Source organism: Mustela nigripes, chromosome 12 (assembly GCF_022355385.1).
Source record: "Mustela nigripes isolate SB6536 chromosome 12, MUSNIG.SB6536, whole genome shotgun sequence".
Lineage (NCBI taxonomy): Eukaryota > Metazoa > Chordata > Mammalia > Carnivora > Mustelidae > Mustela > Mustela nigripes.
Window position 1 is genome coordinate 147,533,207 of NC_081568.1, and position 15,836 is coordinate 147,549,042.

At 47.8% G+C, this 15,836-nt stretch overlaps 2 protein-coding genes across 5 annotated transcripts in view; both read right to left on the minus strand.

The window, feature by feature from the left end:
* The window catches only part of MRNIP (MRN complex interacting protein), a 26,706-nt gene extending 15,734 nt beyond the window's left edge, over window positions 1-10,972 (minus strand). Inside the window, exons 1-4 of one of the 3 annotated variants that reach the window (XM_059416172.1) lie at window positions 10,131-10,942; window positions 8,503-8,618; window positions 7,285-7,344; window positions 1,391-1,479 (exon numbers count right to left, since the gene is read on the minus strand). In XM_059416172.1, the coding sequence (XP_059272155.1) occupies window positions 1,391-1,479; window positions 7,285-7,344; window positions 8,503-8,618; window positions 10,131-10,434 (569 nt within the window). In that variant the 5' untranslated portion in view covers window positions 10,435-10,942. Of the gene's footprint in view, window positions 1-1,390; window positions 1,480-7,284; window positions 7,345-8,502; window positions 8,619-10,130 lie in introns of all 3 variants that reach the window. The other 2 variants (XM_059416175.1, XM_059416174.1) reach the window with 2 other exon arrangements.
* Window positions 10,973-13,120: 2,148 nt separating this feature from the next.
* TBC1D9B (TBC1 domain family member 9B) overlaps window positions 13,121-15,836 on the minus strand; it is a 40,485-nt gene continuing 37,769 nt past the window's right edge. For both annotated transcript variants that reach the window (XM_059416170.1, XM_059416169.1), the window contains one exon: window positions 13,121-15,825. In XM_059416170.1, the coding sequence (XP_059272153.1) occupies window positions 15,139-15,825 (687 nt within the window). In that variant the 3' untranslated portion in view covers window positions 13,121-15,138. The remainder of the gene's footprint in view (window positions 15,826-15,836) is intronic.

Below are 15,836 nucleotides of genomic sequence, written 5' to 3' on the forward strand. Positions count from 1 at the left end.
GAGAGAGAGATGAGGAGAAGCAGGCTCCCTGCTGAGCAGAGAGCCCCATGCGGGACTCGATCCCAGGCCCCTGGGATCATGACCTGAGCCGAAGGCAGCGGCTTAACCCACTGAGCCACCCAGGCGCCCCTGTCAACTGAATTTTTAATTTCAATGCTTATACTTTTTTAAAAAATAAATTTATTTATTTTTAAAGATTTTATTTATTTATTTGACAGACAGAGATCACAAGTAGGCAGAGAGGCAGGCAGAGAGAGAGGGGGAAGCAGGCTCCCTGCCGAGCAGAGAGCCCGACATGGGGCTCGATCCCAGCGCCCTGCGATCATGACCTGAAGGCAGAGGCTTTAACCCACTGAGCCACACAGGCGCCCCTCAATGCTTATACTTTTCATTTCTATAAACTCTTTTTGGTTGTTTGGGCATTTTTAAAAGTCCTTTGCTTCCTTTTTTTTTTTTTTTTTTTTTGCACTCTATCCCCAATGTGGGGCTTGAATTCATGACCCTGAGATCAAGACTTGAATGCTCTACAGACTGAACCAGCCAGGTGGCCTGAAGTCCTTTGCTTTTTATATTATCAACCCTATCTTTTACCTCATTAAATGTATCAAATATACATTTGTAGTCTGAAGTCTCTGTGGATCTCACTTTTCTGTTGTTTCAGTTCTCTTTCGCTCATGATGACGTATCTCCTTGAGTGTTTATGATTTTTTAATTCTGAGTATATGCTTCCTGGAACTTTATCAGCAGAAATTCTTTCAGGCCTGGGTTGAAGATGTATGCTCCAAAGGTGCTGCATTTACCTTTGCTTCCTTGGACGATTTAAAAATAAATTCTCAGCTTGAGGCTTTTCACACAGAGCATGTAAAAGGCTGAAAAGCCACATGACCGCTTTCTTGTTTTTATAAATTCCTAGAGAGACAGTTAGTTCCCTTCCCTATGCCAAGGCCAACATGCTCCCCATTGCTGAGAGGGTGTATTTCTAGTTCATTTTCTCATCCACTGAGGGTGTAGTATTTTGGGAACTCGGCTTTAGGTGGCAGTCTCCTATTGACCCTCCCACATTGACCAGGCCACAGGCCTTGTCTTTGTCCCCCACACCCTTCCTAGCCATCTAAACGGGAGCTCCAGAGTAGCTCAGGCACTTACTCTCTGGACTTTGGCTTTTGCTTTATTTTTGACTTCTGATATTTCGTTTACTTCCCTGCCATTTCATCAGGGTACTCAAAATACTACAGTTAGCATTTTTAGTTATTTTCAGTGGGAAGACCCTTCAGGGGAACTAATCATCACATGGAAATCTAAGGGATTTCTCCATCTTCTACTTCCACTAACCATTCAAGGTAAATGCAGGCCAAGACAAGATAACCATGCCCTTCTCAAACAACTATACCTGAATGCCATCTTTGAAATCTGTCCCTGCAGCAGATTTAATTTTTGGACATGGCGTCTACAGTCAGCACCGGAGCCCTCACCGTAAGTCTGAAAAACAAGAAAAATAGTAAGTTTAAGAAACGTGGATGGAACGCCGAGAAACAGATCCATTAGTGATGTACCTCAGGAAGTGGAAAGCTGTACTTTGCAAGGCCCAGAAGCAACATGCGGAAATCCTGATGACCGACCACTGTTTCTGGAGTGATTTATTTACAAACTAACTAAAGTTTATAATTTATTTTATAATTTATTTATTTGTCGTTTATTTACAAACTAAACTCAGGAACTAATAGTTCTGGGCTATCTGGCTGTCCTTTTTTTTTTTTTTTTTTTAAAGATTTTATTTATTTATTTGAAGAGCGAGAGAGAGTGAGCAAGAGAGCATGAGAGGGGAGAAGGTCAGAGGGAGAAGCAGACTCCCCATGGAGCTGGGAGCCCAATGCAGGTCTCGATCTCAGGATTCTGGGATCATGACTTGAGCCGAAGGCAGTCCCTTAATCGACTGAGCCACCCAGGTGCCCCTCTGGCTATCCTTCTAAAGCACTCAGAACTCTGCATATCAAAGATACACTCAGCCCCAAACCCCACACTAAATGGTTACTGAATATAAACAAGAAATTTGGAAGAGAAGTAACACAAGTCACCAATAAACATACAATATGATACTTACTATTCACTGATAAAGGAACATAAATCTGAACATAAATCTGAACATAAATCTTTTTTCCCCCACCTAGCAATCATTTGTTTAACATTTATTGCATACTTATTAGGTGCCAGGCCCCTGGACCAGGTAAGGACAATACAATACAGGAGTGGACAAAAATCACTGTCATCGTGGAGTGTACATTCTAGTGCGAGGAGACAGACAATAAGCATATAACTATGTGGCCATCAGATGATGAGAAGTACTACCCAGGAAAATAAGGCAATGAAAGGGGTAGAGTGGAGACAGAGCAGACAATTTTATATAGGGTTTTCAGAGAACAGATCACTAGGCTGACATCTGAGCGCACATCAGGAAAATATGAAGGCCAGAGCCATGTAGGCACCTGGGGGTAGGATTCAGCAGAAGCAATGAAAAGGACACGAGAGCAAGGGCCCTGGGCCTGGCACTTTGGGGGAACCATAAGGCAGCCACATGGCTACAGCTGAGTGGGAAAATGGCAGGAGGTGAGATTTTAGTGTAGTCCCTACCACAGGCCAAGCTGGCTTTGTGGGCACAAGACCTGTTTTGTTGTTGCCATCTTGAAAACATTTTTTTAAAATTTGAAATTCTTAATAATCTTACCTTTGAACTTGTGTTGCATTAAATGAAGTCTCATGGGACAATGGGTCACGTCTGTAAGCAGGGATACACACGCTATGCACCCCCACGGTTCTCTGCTGCACCATTCGCACACAGCATGCTCAATGACCCCAGAGCACAGGGTTCCAGTGGACTCACAACAAACATGTGGGAGTGTTCACAGAGAGTCTGAGCGTAGATGCTAAGTGTTTGCTGTCTATACCTGAGTATGGGGGGCACCCACAGCCTGAGAAGCCAGGCTTTCCACAGAACAAGAACCTGCTTCCGATGCAGATAAAAGGCAAGAGTGTTTTAAACATACACAGATGACCAAGGAACCCTGTCATATCTTTTCTTATTCTGGTTACTTGCCTAGACAGCTGATCACTGATGCTGAAAAGGATGACACTTGAAGGAAAAGGCAAGAAAGGGAGACCCTCGTTCCTTTCCCTCTCAGTCCTTCCTTACATATCAGGGAGCTGATGAGGGGGAGTGTGGGCAGAATGTGTGCATATCATTAGGTAGAAAAAAGCTGAATTAATTTTGTGCAGCATTTCCACTGTTTTGGGAACAGTGACATATATAGGCATGTATGAGATCCAAAACCCAAGGAGGACAATCTGGATGATCCTGCATATACAGTAAACACTCTTATGTTATTTGGCTCACGGCTAAATGCTCTTTGCATTTTAAACTCGTGTTGCAGGGCACCTGGGTGGCTCAGTGGGTTAAGCCTCTGCCTTCGGCTCAGGTCATGGTCCCAGGGTCCTGGGACTGAGTCCCACATTGGGCTCTCTGCTCAGTAGGGAGCCTGCTTCCCTCTATCTCTGCCTGCCTCTCTGCCTACTTGTGATCTCTGTCAAATAAATAAATAAGATCTTAAGAAAAAACCAAACCAGTGTTGCACAATACCAATGGTAAAATTCATGCTAATAATTTTTTTTTTTAAAGATTTTATTTATTTATTTGTCAGAGAGGGAGAGGAGCGAGAGTGAGCACAAGCAGACAGAGTGGTAGGCAGAGGCAGAGGGAGAAGCAGGCTCCCAGCTGAGCAAGGAGCCCGATGCGGGACTCGATCCCAGGACGCTGGGATCATGACCTGAGCCGGAGGCAGCCGCTTAACCAGCTGAGCCACCCAGGCATCCCTCATGCTAATAATTTAAAATACTGGTTTTTCTTAACTTAGGAAGACATGCCACAGTAAATTAAAAACATTGAGTAGCCAAGAGAGACCAGGAAAGAAAGGAAAAACTTACTATTTTAGTACCTTTCATGGCTTTTTTCCCTGCTTTTGAACAAGGGGCCTTCCATTCTCATTTTGTACCAGGCACACTTGGCCCTGTCTGTAGGACCAGGGATTTTGTTCTAACCTGGAAGGCTGGGGAGAGTGGCTTGGCCCTGCACATGTTTTAGCAGGACCTGAGGCTGCAGTGCTGAGGGCAGGCTGTGCGCAGCAACAGGGCAGGCGGCAGGGGTATCGCCGACAGGGGTGCAGCTCCACCACTGGAGTAGCAAGTGGTCAGGCTGGGTGTATCCGCAAAGCAGAGCTGACAAAATCGGCTGATGAACTGGACAAAGAGTATTTTTTTTAAAAAAAAAAGAGGAGTCAATGATACCCTCCAGGTTTTAAGCTCAAACAACTAACGCATATGTGAGGGGGAGGACTGTGGGAGAGCAGGCGGGTGGGGGCTGGTGAGGCCTTCTGTTTGGAAAGGGGTCTCTGGATGCCTATCTGAGAACCAGTAGAGCGCTTAATGGGAGGTTCAGGGCTGGGCGTGGGGTCCGAGACAGACATCCCAGAACTGTCAGATGACCTCCTCTCAGAGCACGGAGTGAGGCCAACAAACTGAGAGCCAGAGCATTTCTCAAACTGAGAAGTTGGCTAGCTTAGAAAGAGCTAGCCAAGAGGACTGAAACCCAGCCAGAGAGACAGCAGGAGTGGGATGACTGGAAGTCCAAGTGAACACAGTATTTGAGAGGGAGGAAATGACAAACTGTGACAGATGCTGCCAATAGGTCAAGTCCCCGGAGGCCTGAGAACTCACTACTGTTTTTAGCAAATGGAGAGCACCGCTGACTTTGACAGGAGCCCTTTTACTGCACTGTGGGGAATAAAAGCCCAGCTGGGGCAAGTTCAAGTGGGAGGGGGAGAGGGGAACTGAAGAACGAAATGAAAAAGCTTTGCAAGACGTTACTCGACATCCAGCATAAATGGCAGGGACCACAGCCGAATGCTAAAATCCTTCTCCCCTCATCTGGGCACAAACTAGACAACGTTTTCTAGTCTTCCTTGCAGTCAAGGGTGGCCATGAGACAAGGGTCTTTCTAGTGGGATGTGAGCCATTTCCAAGCCTGACCCCTCAAAGCCTCCCATGTAGCTCCTTCCTGTTCCTGGCCCTTGGTGGCCGCAGGTAGCAGGAGACAGGCCTTGGGGAGTAAGAGGACCTTGAGATGAAGGGGGCCTGGGTCCCTGCATGACGGCACCAAGGATGGCCATGCTGTTGCTCTCAATCCCTCCCAGGATTGAGCAAGAGAGACAACTCTATCTGTCAGGCTACCACGGTTTTGTTGTCTGTGTGTCACTGTGGCCTAGTCTACAGGAAGCCAGGTTCAACTGCACAGGCACAGAGGCGTGAGAGGAGCTCCCTTCCAAAATTTGGAAATATTTGCTGACATGGAAAACAAGCAGCAGTCACTAGCTCACGAGCCCGCTCCTGGTCTTCGGGGTGGGCCTCAGCAGCTATACTGCTGACCAATGACCTGTTCGTCCCTACTCCCACTATCCCAGTTGGCTTGACCAGATGTGGCCATCTGGGTCAACGGAGCCGATCAGATTGCTTCTTCTAGTTTATTAATTGGGACTCAGCCACTCTAGTTGGCTTGAAGTGAGAGTCTGTGGTCTGTGGGTGGAGTATGTCACCGTGAACGATCTGGGGAGAGAGAGGAAAGGAAGGAGAGGAGGCAGGGAACAGGGAAGGAAGATATAGGGAGAATCTGGGTGCAAGGAAACAAGGGGAAGAAAAAATGATGCCTGCGTCATCTGCAGCTTTGTAGTTTCTGGGGCTGGTCCTTTAAGGGCTCAGGGAAGAAACTCCTCCCTTGCAAGCTCCAAGATACCTGTTACCTGGCCAGTCCTTTTTTTTTTTTTTTTTAAATTTTGCTGAAGCCATCCTGAAGTGTTCTTTTTGTGTTTTGTTTTGTTTTCTATTTGAAACTAAAAGAACCTTGGTCAAAAGATATCCTTTGAAATAGCAATTTAACTTCTAGGAATTTGTCCTAAGGAAATAATTGGTCTCATCAAGAAAGAGGTCTTTGTAGGAAGCTTCACTGCAGAGCTGTTCATAACAATGAAAATGAAATTCAGCCTAAATGCCAATCACTGTGGGCTTGGTCATTTTCTGATTCAACAAATATTTACTGGGCGAGCACTTATCATGCCAGGCACTGTGCTATGTGAGAGGGTGTATCAGTAAACAAACCCAGCGAAGCTTGAACTGCCAGGAGATAAACGATACTCAAGTAAACACACTCGGGACATAATATCTAAACCAGGAAAACGAGAAGAGCTGGGGGAAGCCCCAGCAACACGCACAAAGGCTGTGAGAGTGCGGCGCTGGACTGTTTCAAGGTCTGAAAGGAAAAGCCTTATGGCTGGAGGAGGAGAATGAGAAGCTAAGGCGGGAGAGGTGGCACCAAGGGCCAAAGAAGGTGAGCGAGGGGGTCGGTGAGGCAAAGGGTGCAGGACAGTTGGTGGTAGTGAAGAGATAAGGTGACGCAACAGGAACTCTCCTGAAAAGGACTGAAGTGGCCTCAGTGAGAGATTTTACTCCGAGCTTCCTTCAGTCCATACACTCTCTCTCGAGTGTCTCCTACCAGCCTCCACTTCCTGACTGTGCCCACCTCACTCGAACGCTGTGCGCACTGACACACACCCACCAGCTGGGTCTGATGGCCTGGTCATCTCCTTACAGGCCCTGCCTTCTCCTTGCATTTCCTCAGTCTAGTTTAATTATTTATTTTTATTTTTAAAAAGATTTTATTTATTTATTTGACAGAGAGATCACAAGTAGGCAGAGAGGCAGGCAGAGAAAGAGGAAGGGAAGCAGGCTCGCTGCTTCACAGAGAGCCCAATGTGGGGCTGGATCCCAGGACCCTGGGATCATGACCTGAGCCGAAGGCACATGCCTTAACCTACTGAGCCACCCAGGCGCTCCTCAGTCTAGTTTTAAATGACCTGTGTGTGTGCATCAGATTCTCTTCCACGTGAGCAGATCTGTGAGGGCAAGAACGACAAAGTTTGGCCTTCCCTTATTTCTCCTGTGCCTGCACACAGAGGGTGCTCAGTAAATACTTGCTAACTGAATAAACAATGAAGGGAACTTTCCAGCCACTGCTCCATCCAGTTCACTTCCTGAAGGAACAGGAACCCACGGGGCGAACGTTCTAGGTCTAGGGAACTTGGTCCCAATACTGGAATCCTGGGGCTCCACAGTAACATGCTTCTGTAGTGTTTCTGGCATGGCTTTCTGGCATGGCTGTTAGAACCCCAGTTTCTCAAGACTCACCCGCAAAAATGACTGCTTTTCTCCACAAGCTTTGCATGTCCACTTCAGACCCTTTTTCTCCTACAATGAAATTAAAGAAATTTGGCTTAGATGATTATTTAAAACAGGTGGAGCTGAACCATAATGATTTTTAAAGATCAATGAAGAATAGAAGCCTAAAAACAAATCACCATATATGCAAAAAAAAAAAAAAAAAGCTACTAAAAGCTACTATATTATAAAGGTGGCATTTTAGAAATGAGGAAAAAACAGACTATTTAATAAATGGTGCTGGAAAAACTGGCTGTCCATATGCAACAAAGTCAAGTAGATCTCTACTACTTCCACAACCTTTAATTTCAATTCTTGAAAAGGTTAATTAGATGGGTTCTCTCTTAACATGAAAAAACACCTTACATTCAGCTCTAAAACTGGAAAATCACTATCAACACTCCCATGAAAATCAAGAACAGGCCAAAAATCCCCATTACTATTCAACTGCTGTTATTTTCCTGCTAATGGAATTGGGAAAGAAAAAGTAATGAGGTATGAAAACCAGAGAGGAAGAAAAAATTATCGTTATAGACATGATTTTTTTTAAAAGATTTTATTTATGTATTTGACAGAGAGAAATCACAAGTAGATGGAGAGGCAGGCAGAGAGAGAGAGAGAGGGAAGCAGGCTCCCTGCGGAGCAGAGAGCCCGATGCGGGACTCGATCCCAGGACCCTGAGATCATGACCTGAGCCGAAGGCAGCGGCTTAACCCACTGAGCCACCCAGGCGCCCTATAGATATGATTTTTAAAAAATATTTTATTTATTTATTTGACAGAGAGAGATCACAAGTAGGCAGAGAGGCAGGCAGAGAGGGAGGGAGAAGCAGGCTCCCCGCTGAGCAGAGAGCCTGATGTGGAATTCGATCCTAGGACCCTGAGATCATGACCTGAGCTGAAGACAGACGCTTAAACCACTGGGCCACCCAGGTGCCCCAGATATGATTTTTCTACCTGAAAACTCAAGAAAATCAAGTGAAAAACTACTAAAAACAGTAAGACAATTTAATAGAGTCGGGCTGAATACAAAGTTAATAGAGCCTTTATGTAAGTGAATACCTACTTAGAAAAGGTAATGGGAAAGTCCATTTATAATAGCAAGAAAGAGTGTTATCAAGGGACACAAAGTTGCTTTAAAAGAATGGAATGAGGGGCGCCTGGATGGCTCAGTGGGTTAAGCCACTACCTTTGGCTCGGGTCGTGATCTCAGGGTCCTGGGATCGAGTCCCACATCGGGCTCTCTGCTCGGCAGGGGGCCTGCTTCCCTTCCTCTTTGCCTGCCTCTCTGCCTGCTTGTGATCTCTGTCAAATAAATAAATAAAATCTTAAAAAAAAAAAAAAAAAAAGGAATGAAGCTGCATGCTTAACATCAAGATGCCTGGGTTGATTTATGAAAATTAATAGGAGTATGATCCTAATACAATCAGTCTTCTTGGGGAAGTACCCAAAAGGATTCTAAGGAGGACAGCAGCATCTAAAGCACCTACTACAAATTTTTGTGGGCATATCCGCCAATTCAGCACTTCTGATTCTCTAGCACCTATCTTCAAACACCATAAAAATACCTTTCTATGGGTACATCTGGAGGTAAGAAATACACTTAAAAAAAAAAAAAAAGGTCTGGAAGGACACACAAGTGGCTAGCTCTAGGGGTGTGGAGTCTGGAGAGAGACAGTATGGGGTAACAAGATCTTTGCACTCAGACAGCCCTAGATCTGCCATTTATTAGACACCTTGACTTCTCTGGATTTCTGTATTCTCCTGTGAAACCAGAATGATCCTAATCCAGAGGGTGCTGAAATTAAATGGGATGTGTGAAATGGTCCCATCTGCAATTACCCTTAACTCTTTTCTCGCTTTAGTTTCAAATAATTTCTCATAGCTGAAAATAACCGTGAGAATGTGCACTACATATGTGTAATAACTGAAAAATGGAAACGATTTCCATTGAATCTCAACTCCTAAAGCACAGTGCAAAAAAGTAAAAACAGTTTCTGAGCCCCCCGGTAGCCCTTGGGGGGGTCTTAGCAAGCTTACAGGTGCATACTGAGCATCTGACTTTTAAATACTCATTTTGAGTGAGTTTGATGTTGTCCTTTTCCAGGACACAGCAGACGAGCAGGTAAGCAGGGGGAAGTGAGAACTGTCAAGAAGTAGGAATGCTGGACGGCAGTATCAGTTGACAGCGAGCAGGAAGATGAAATGCAATCCAGGAGAAAACAGGTTAAGTGACATTCCTTCTCCTGCGTCTTGACAGTCAAGGAAGCAGTACGTTTTGGAAATACCGAGTATCCTGTTTAAAACGCTCCATGCGAGGGTTGTTCATCGTCTGGGGAACAACCCCTCATCACCGGGAGGGAGACACCACGGAACTAAGGGCTGGACGGCAAGGCACGCCCAGGCAAGGCACGCCCAGTCGTGTCTCAGTCTCAAAAGCTGTCATCCCTCTCCTAGTGAAATTTAGAGCGAGCCACTGCGGGAGGGGCTATCCTCCACCTGCTTTCCCCAACTATCCGCAAGAAGCCACGAGACCGCCTCCGCAGAAACCATTATCTCCGGTTTCCACGCCGGAAACTTAAAAAAAAAAAAAAAAAAAAGCCCGGAACGACGTTCTGGCGGGACAGCAAAACCCAGTCCTCAGGGCCAGTCACCGTCACGAGTCCGGGCGTCCGGGAGACCCAAGCAACCACGCGAGACTGCGCCCGCGCCCGGCGGCCGCGAGGAACACAAAGAAGGCCCGGCCCCCCGCGACCCCGCCAAGTCCTGCCCGCCCTCCCCGCACCCGGAGGAGGGGGAGGCCGGTGCCCGCCCCACCTGGTGCGCCTGGAAGAGGCGACAGCGGCAGCACCGCAGCACCCGAACCCGCTGTGGGGGCACCATTGGGGACGCCGTCGCCGCTACGCATGCGCCCTACACTCCTGTCGGTTCCGGCTTCGTCTTCCGCGCGCGTTTGGGGTCCTTTAGACGCCGGCGCGCTGCGCGTGCGCGTGCGCTCTGCGCTTCGGCCCGCCCCTGCACCGCCTAGCTCCCCTCCACGCGTTCGGGCTTCTCTAGCCCGCCGATCGTCTCGGCGGTCGGCCGGGGTCCCTGTGACTCCCCGGGCGAGGCCGTTGGGCATCGCAAGGGGTTTGGGTCAGCCGGGTCACCACCGACTTGCTGCCTGGAGCAGGCCTGCTCCCGTCTCTCTCTAAGCCCGCGTCTTCGCCGGGGCTTGCTGGGAAGATTGAAGTTGCAAAGGCCGGGCCTCCAGCGCGGCTCCGGGTCCGGCTTCTAACGGCGCCGTTCCCGCTGCGGCTTCTAGTCGCCGACCGGGAGTGGGTGGGCTGCTCCCCGCCGCGGCCCAAACCCTGGGGATCGGGGTTGGAATTCGAAGGACCTTTGGGCGGAGGCGGCCTTTGGTAACCTTTGAGCCCAAGCCCGAGGGCTGCGGAACCGAGGATCCCGGGAGGGTGGCTCATGAGCCCCACGCTTTCCGGAGACGGGAAGCTGCTGTGGACGAAACCAGCCCCCCGGGAAAGCCCCGCCGCGAGCCCCTAAAAGGTTGGAGGGGCGGGACCCCTTCTGTCCCAGCCCGGCAGCCCGCTGAGACGTTCCATCACCACACCCTGACAAGGGTCTGGTGGGAGGAACCCTTCTTAAAGGATCCTGGTAGAAGGGTGAAATGGAAAACCATCTGGCAGTTACTCCTGCTCTAAGAAAACAATCTGACTCACCCAGATTTATTATTTATGTACTAGTGTTCACTGACGTAGAACAGGAAAATGGAAGTAGACGTGCTAAACGGACCATCGTGCAGGTCCGTTACAGACAATCTGAGTTTCCCGGTGCAGATGCTGCATGTGTATTGATGGGAAGCAAATAAGTTACAGACAGTACATAATTACAATTAGGTAAAACCAGGCATTATTTATTTCCAGGGGTGGGGAGGGGGTTACTGTTATAGAAGATTTAAAGTTGTTTATATTTTCCAAATTTTGCACAGTAGCATATATTAGGGGAAAAAAACAAAAACAAATTAGGTTAAAAAAATTGTTTGAGGAGTGCCTGGGTGGTTCAGTCGGTTACACATCCTCCTGGTCAGGTCATGATCCTGAGGTCCTGCAATCCAGCGTTCCCCTCCTTTTGCCACGCCCCCCCATACTCACTTTTTTGAGATCTCTCAAATAAATAGATAAAATCTTTTTTTTTTTTTTAAAGATTTTATTTATTTATCAGAGAGAGAGAGGGGGAGAGAGCAAGCACAGGCAGACAGAAAGGCAGGCAGAGGGAGAAGCAGGCTCCCCGCCGAGCAAGGAGCCTGATGTGGGACTCGATCCCAGGACGCTGGGATCATGACCTGAGCCGAAGGCAGCTGCTTAACCAACTGAGCCACCCAGGCGTCCCTTTTTTTGTTTTTGTTTTTTTTTTTTAATAGATAAAATCTTTAAAAAAATGTTTAAGAGGCTGGATTTACAAACAGACTGTGACCAGACCACACATGAAAACCAACCCCCAACCCTCCAAGCCAACCTACAACCTCTAGGACAGACAGGGCTCGATCAATAAGGGCCAATTTCCTTATATTTTGCACTTCCGTCTTCATCTCAGGACCAACCAGAGAAAGCCAATTACGCTCATCACACCAACACAGAAGAAATTCTTCCAGTTAGCCAGCTTCCCCTTTCAGGCCAACAGCCTCTAATCAGCACACCCCCCGAAGCCTTCCCTGTTTTCATGCTTAAGGCTTTCCCACTCCTCTACCTTGAGTCTGTGCCAAATGCAAGAGATGATGGATGGCTCCTTTTCTAGAAAGCTCTAGATACACAGTTCCTGTTCTCATTTGGGTGGTTTTTGTTTATTCCCACCTGTTTGAGTTATTGTGGCTAAAAGCAGAAGGCAGCTGAAAAGAGTGTTCTATGCTTAATGAAAAGAGCAGAACAATTTCATGGGACACCTTGATGGCTCAGTTGGCAAAGCAGTGCAGCGTATGACTTGATTTCGGCTCTGGTCACAATCTCCGGAACTGTGAGATCCAGTGAGCACAGCGTCTGCTTGAGATTCTTCCTCTCCTGTTTGAGATTTCTCCTGTTCCCTCTGCCCCCACACCCAGGCACGTGCACTCTCTCTAAAATCTTGTTATTTTTATATGCAGTATGGGTTCAGGTTTGAGAAAGATAAAAAAATAAACACAAAAATACTGAGTAATCTTTGGGTGCCTGGGTGGCTCAGTCAGTTAAGTGTCGGGGTCATGATCCCAGGATCCTGGGAATGAGTCCCCCAGTTGGGCTCCCAGCTCTGTAGGGAGCCTGCTTCTCCCTCTGCATTTCTCTCTCATTGATAAATAAATAAAATCTTAAAACTTCGGAGTAGGGGTGCCTGGGTGGCTCAGTGGATTAAGCCTCTGCCTTTGGCTCAGGTCACGATCTTGGGGTCCAGGGACTGAGCCCCGCATGGGGCTCTTTGCTCAGTGGGGAGACTGCTTCTCCCTCTCTGCCTACTTGTGATCCCTCTCTGTCAAATAAATAATACAATCTTTTAAAAAAAGTACTGAGTAATCTCAAATACTAGGAAAAATCATTTTTCTACTTTTCCTTTCACAACAAATATGTAAATTTTAAAACTTCATATAGTTTTCTTGGGAATTATAAAATTGACGTGGTTTGGTACAACATCAGCTGGTAAGCAGTTTTAAAATATAATTACATTCACTTACAGAAGGAAAATATTTTTAAAGCTTTACTTGTATTACCCATCTATTTTTCAGTGTTACTGTTCTAGTTGTCATTTTGAATGTCATTGGAGGTTGAATGATTAATAGATGAAAGTACTATTGTACATTTTTATTTCATTTATCATATGAAAGGCTAGATTCCTGTTTTATATTCTTCAGTTTCTTTGGGATATTCTTACATTTAGACTTCCACATGATATATAAAATACATATCCAAATTTCACATTATTTAAATCTACTTGATTACAATTTAAGACTTAAAACTGCCAACTTTGTAGAATTTTTATGTTTATCTTTACTTAATTTCATTATGGCCAAGAATATGGTCTTTCTGGTTTGAGCCCTTTGAAATTACTTTATGGCAAAGCATGTAGTCAGTTTGTGTAAATACTAGAAAGGAAGTTACATTGATTGACATTTTTTGTTGTTGTTAAGAAAGCCAAGTTATTCAGTTTCCTTGCTGTTGTTTTGCTGCGTTTACTGAGATGAGACCCAGCAGCTGTGAACAAGGTAAAATCATGGAGACTGTTATTTAAACAACCAGCCATAAAATCTAAAGATAGAAAGTAGATTAGCAGTTGCTTAGGGCTGGGGGTAGAAACAGGGATTTGCTGCACATGGGTAGGAGGGTATGTCTCAGGTGATGGAAGTATTCTAAAATTGCATGGTGGTGATAGTCACACTATAAATTTACTCAAAATCATTGAATTATAACTCAAAATAAGTGAATTTTATGACATGTAAATTATGCCTCAATAAAGCTATTAAATTCAAAAACAAAAACAGAGGTGCCTGGGTGGCTCACTTGGTAAAGTAATCTACTCGAGTTGAGCTAGGTTCTTGATTTCAGGGTCGGGAGTTCAAACCCCACACTGGGCTCCAGGCTGGGCACGGAGCCTACTTACAAAACAACAAAAACAGAGGAAAAAGCCTCCCAGCCTCAGATCTGTATATATATTTTTTAAGGTTTTATTTACTTGTCAGAGAGAGTGAGCCAGCAGAGGAAGCTGCAGGTAAAGGGAGAAGCAGGCTCCAGGCTGAGCAGGGAGCCCGATGCCGGGCTCTATTCCAAGACCCTGGGACCATGACCTGAGCTGAAGGCAGACGCTTAACCAACTAAGCCACCAAGGTGTCCCTCAGATGTATCTTTTGGTAGAAGAGCTGTCCCATGTGGTGGGGATGGGGGGCTGAACGTTAGACACTGAAGATCAGCTTTTGCTGCAAAGCTAGGGGGTGCTCTTGGCTCAGTCTGTCACCTGTGGCACCACAACACCTTACTGAACCCAAGTGCTTGCTACAGCCCAAGTCCAGGCCCAAGCCCACACCTGCACACTCGGCCCAGGCTGTTTGTACCTGTGGAGCTTGGGACCTCCCCTGTTGGCAGACGTCAGCTTGAGCTCTTCTGGGCCTGGAGCAGCACCTTCTGTGTTGTCCTTCTCCCTGGGGGCCCTGAAGCCCCACCCCTGTGGGGGTCTGAGTGGCTAGAACCCCTGGAACATGTCCTGGGCCCCCACCTGGGAGGAAGCCAGAAGCCAAGCAGTAGCTGAGGCCACATGAAGGCTCTGTACACAGTGTGGTATTGAGTTCTTTTGGGGGTTTATTAAGGCATTGCGCACAGTGTGATTTTCTGCCAACCGAAATGAATACAAGGAAATCTAGCAGGACCTGAGGGATGTGCTTGTAAGGTAAACGGTAAGGCTGACGAGCTGAGAGAGGATATAGTAATGCTCTCATGGTCCGCTCTGGTGCACCCCAGGGGCTGAGCCAGGGGCTCAGGCTCCAGGCTCTTAGAGAGCACCAGGACCCCCACCCCCTCACCCCAAGTGTGGAAAGTGCAGTGTGGTCTGGCTACAGAATGGGGCACAGAGGCACTGGGCAAGCAGGCCAGGATGGGCAGCCTCTGACACGATGACACAGGGACCAAGGCAGGTCCCGCCAGGCAGGCAGGAAGAAGAGGCTGGGAGCCTCTGTCTGGGCCCTACTGTGGCTACTCTGCCTTTTTTTCCATTTACAGCTCACTGCATCCAGGGAGAACAGGAGAGGTGTGTCCTGAGAGAGCAAACAGAACAGGAGGGAGGAGGGGGTGGGGAGGAGAGACAGACCAGGTCCCTGTCAGCCTGAAACTCCAGACTGTTCGAGGTCACTGGAGGTGCTGAACTGTCTCTCCACCTTCTTTTGGTCCTTGATCTTGAGTCCAATGTCCACCCTCTTCTCAAAGAAGTTCACCAGGACGGACTCTGTCAGGATGGAGGCCAAGATCTGCTCGAAGGAGATGCACCAGTCTGTGTCGACAGTGCCCCCGCCACGGGTGGGGGCTGGGGGGCCACGGGCCTCCGCGCCCACCAGCACCGTGTCATCGGCAAGGTCCTCACACTGCAGGGAGCCGGTGCTGACCACCGAGTACGAGGACATGGACATGTCGTCTTTGGTTTCGTCGTCGGACAGCAGCTGGGACGGGGAGCCCCGGCCCTCACCACTACCCGCGTCACCCACCACCTGGGTCTCCTGGGGAGCCTTCCCGAGGTGGGTGTCCCCACCGGCTTTGGCCTGGGGGTCTCCTGCAGCTGGAGGCTGAAGCTCCAGGGCTGGGTCCTGTGTGGGGTCAGGGGCTGGTGGCTCGTCTTCCTCAGCGGCACCAGCCCTGGGCTTCCTGCCTGGTGGGGCGGAAAACTTCTTCCCCACCTCGCCGATGCGGAGCAGTAGGCTGGCCACGGTGGCGATGGCGTGGTACAGGGCCTGCTCCATGGGGTCCTCACTGAACATATTGTACAGCGTCTTGCACAGCTCAATGAACTGTTCCTTTGCCGGGG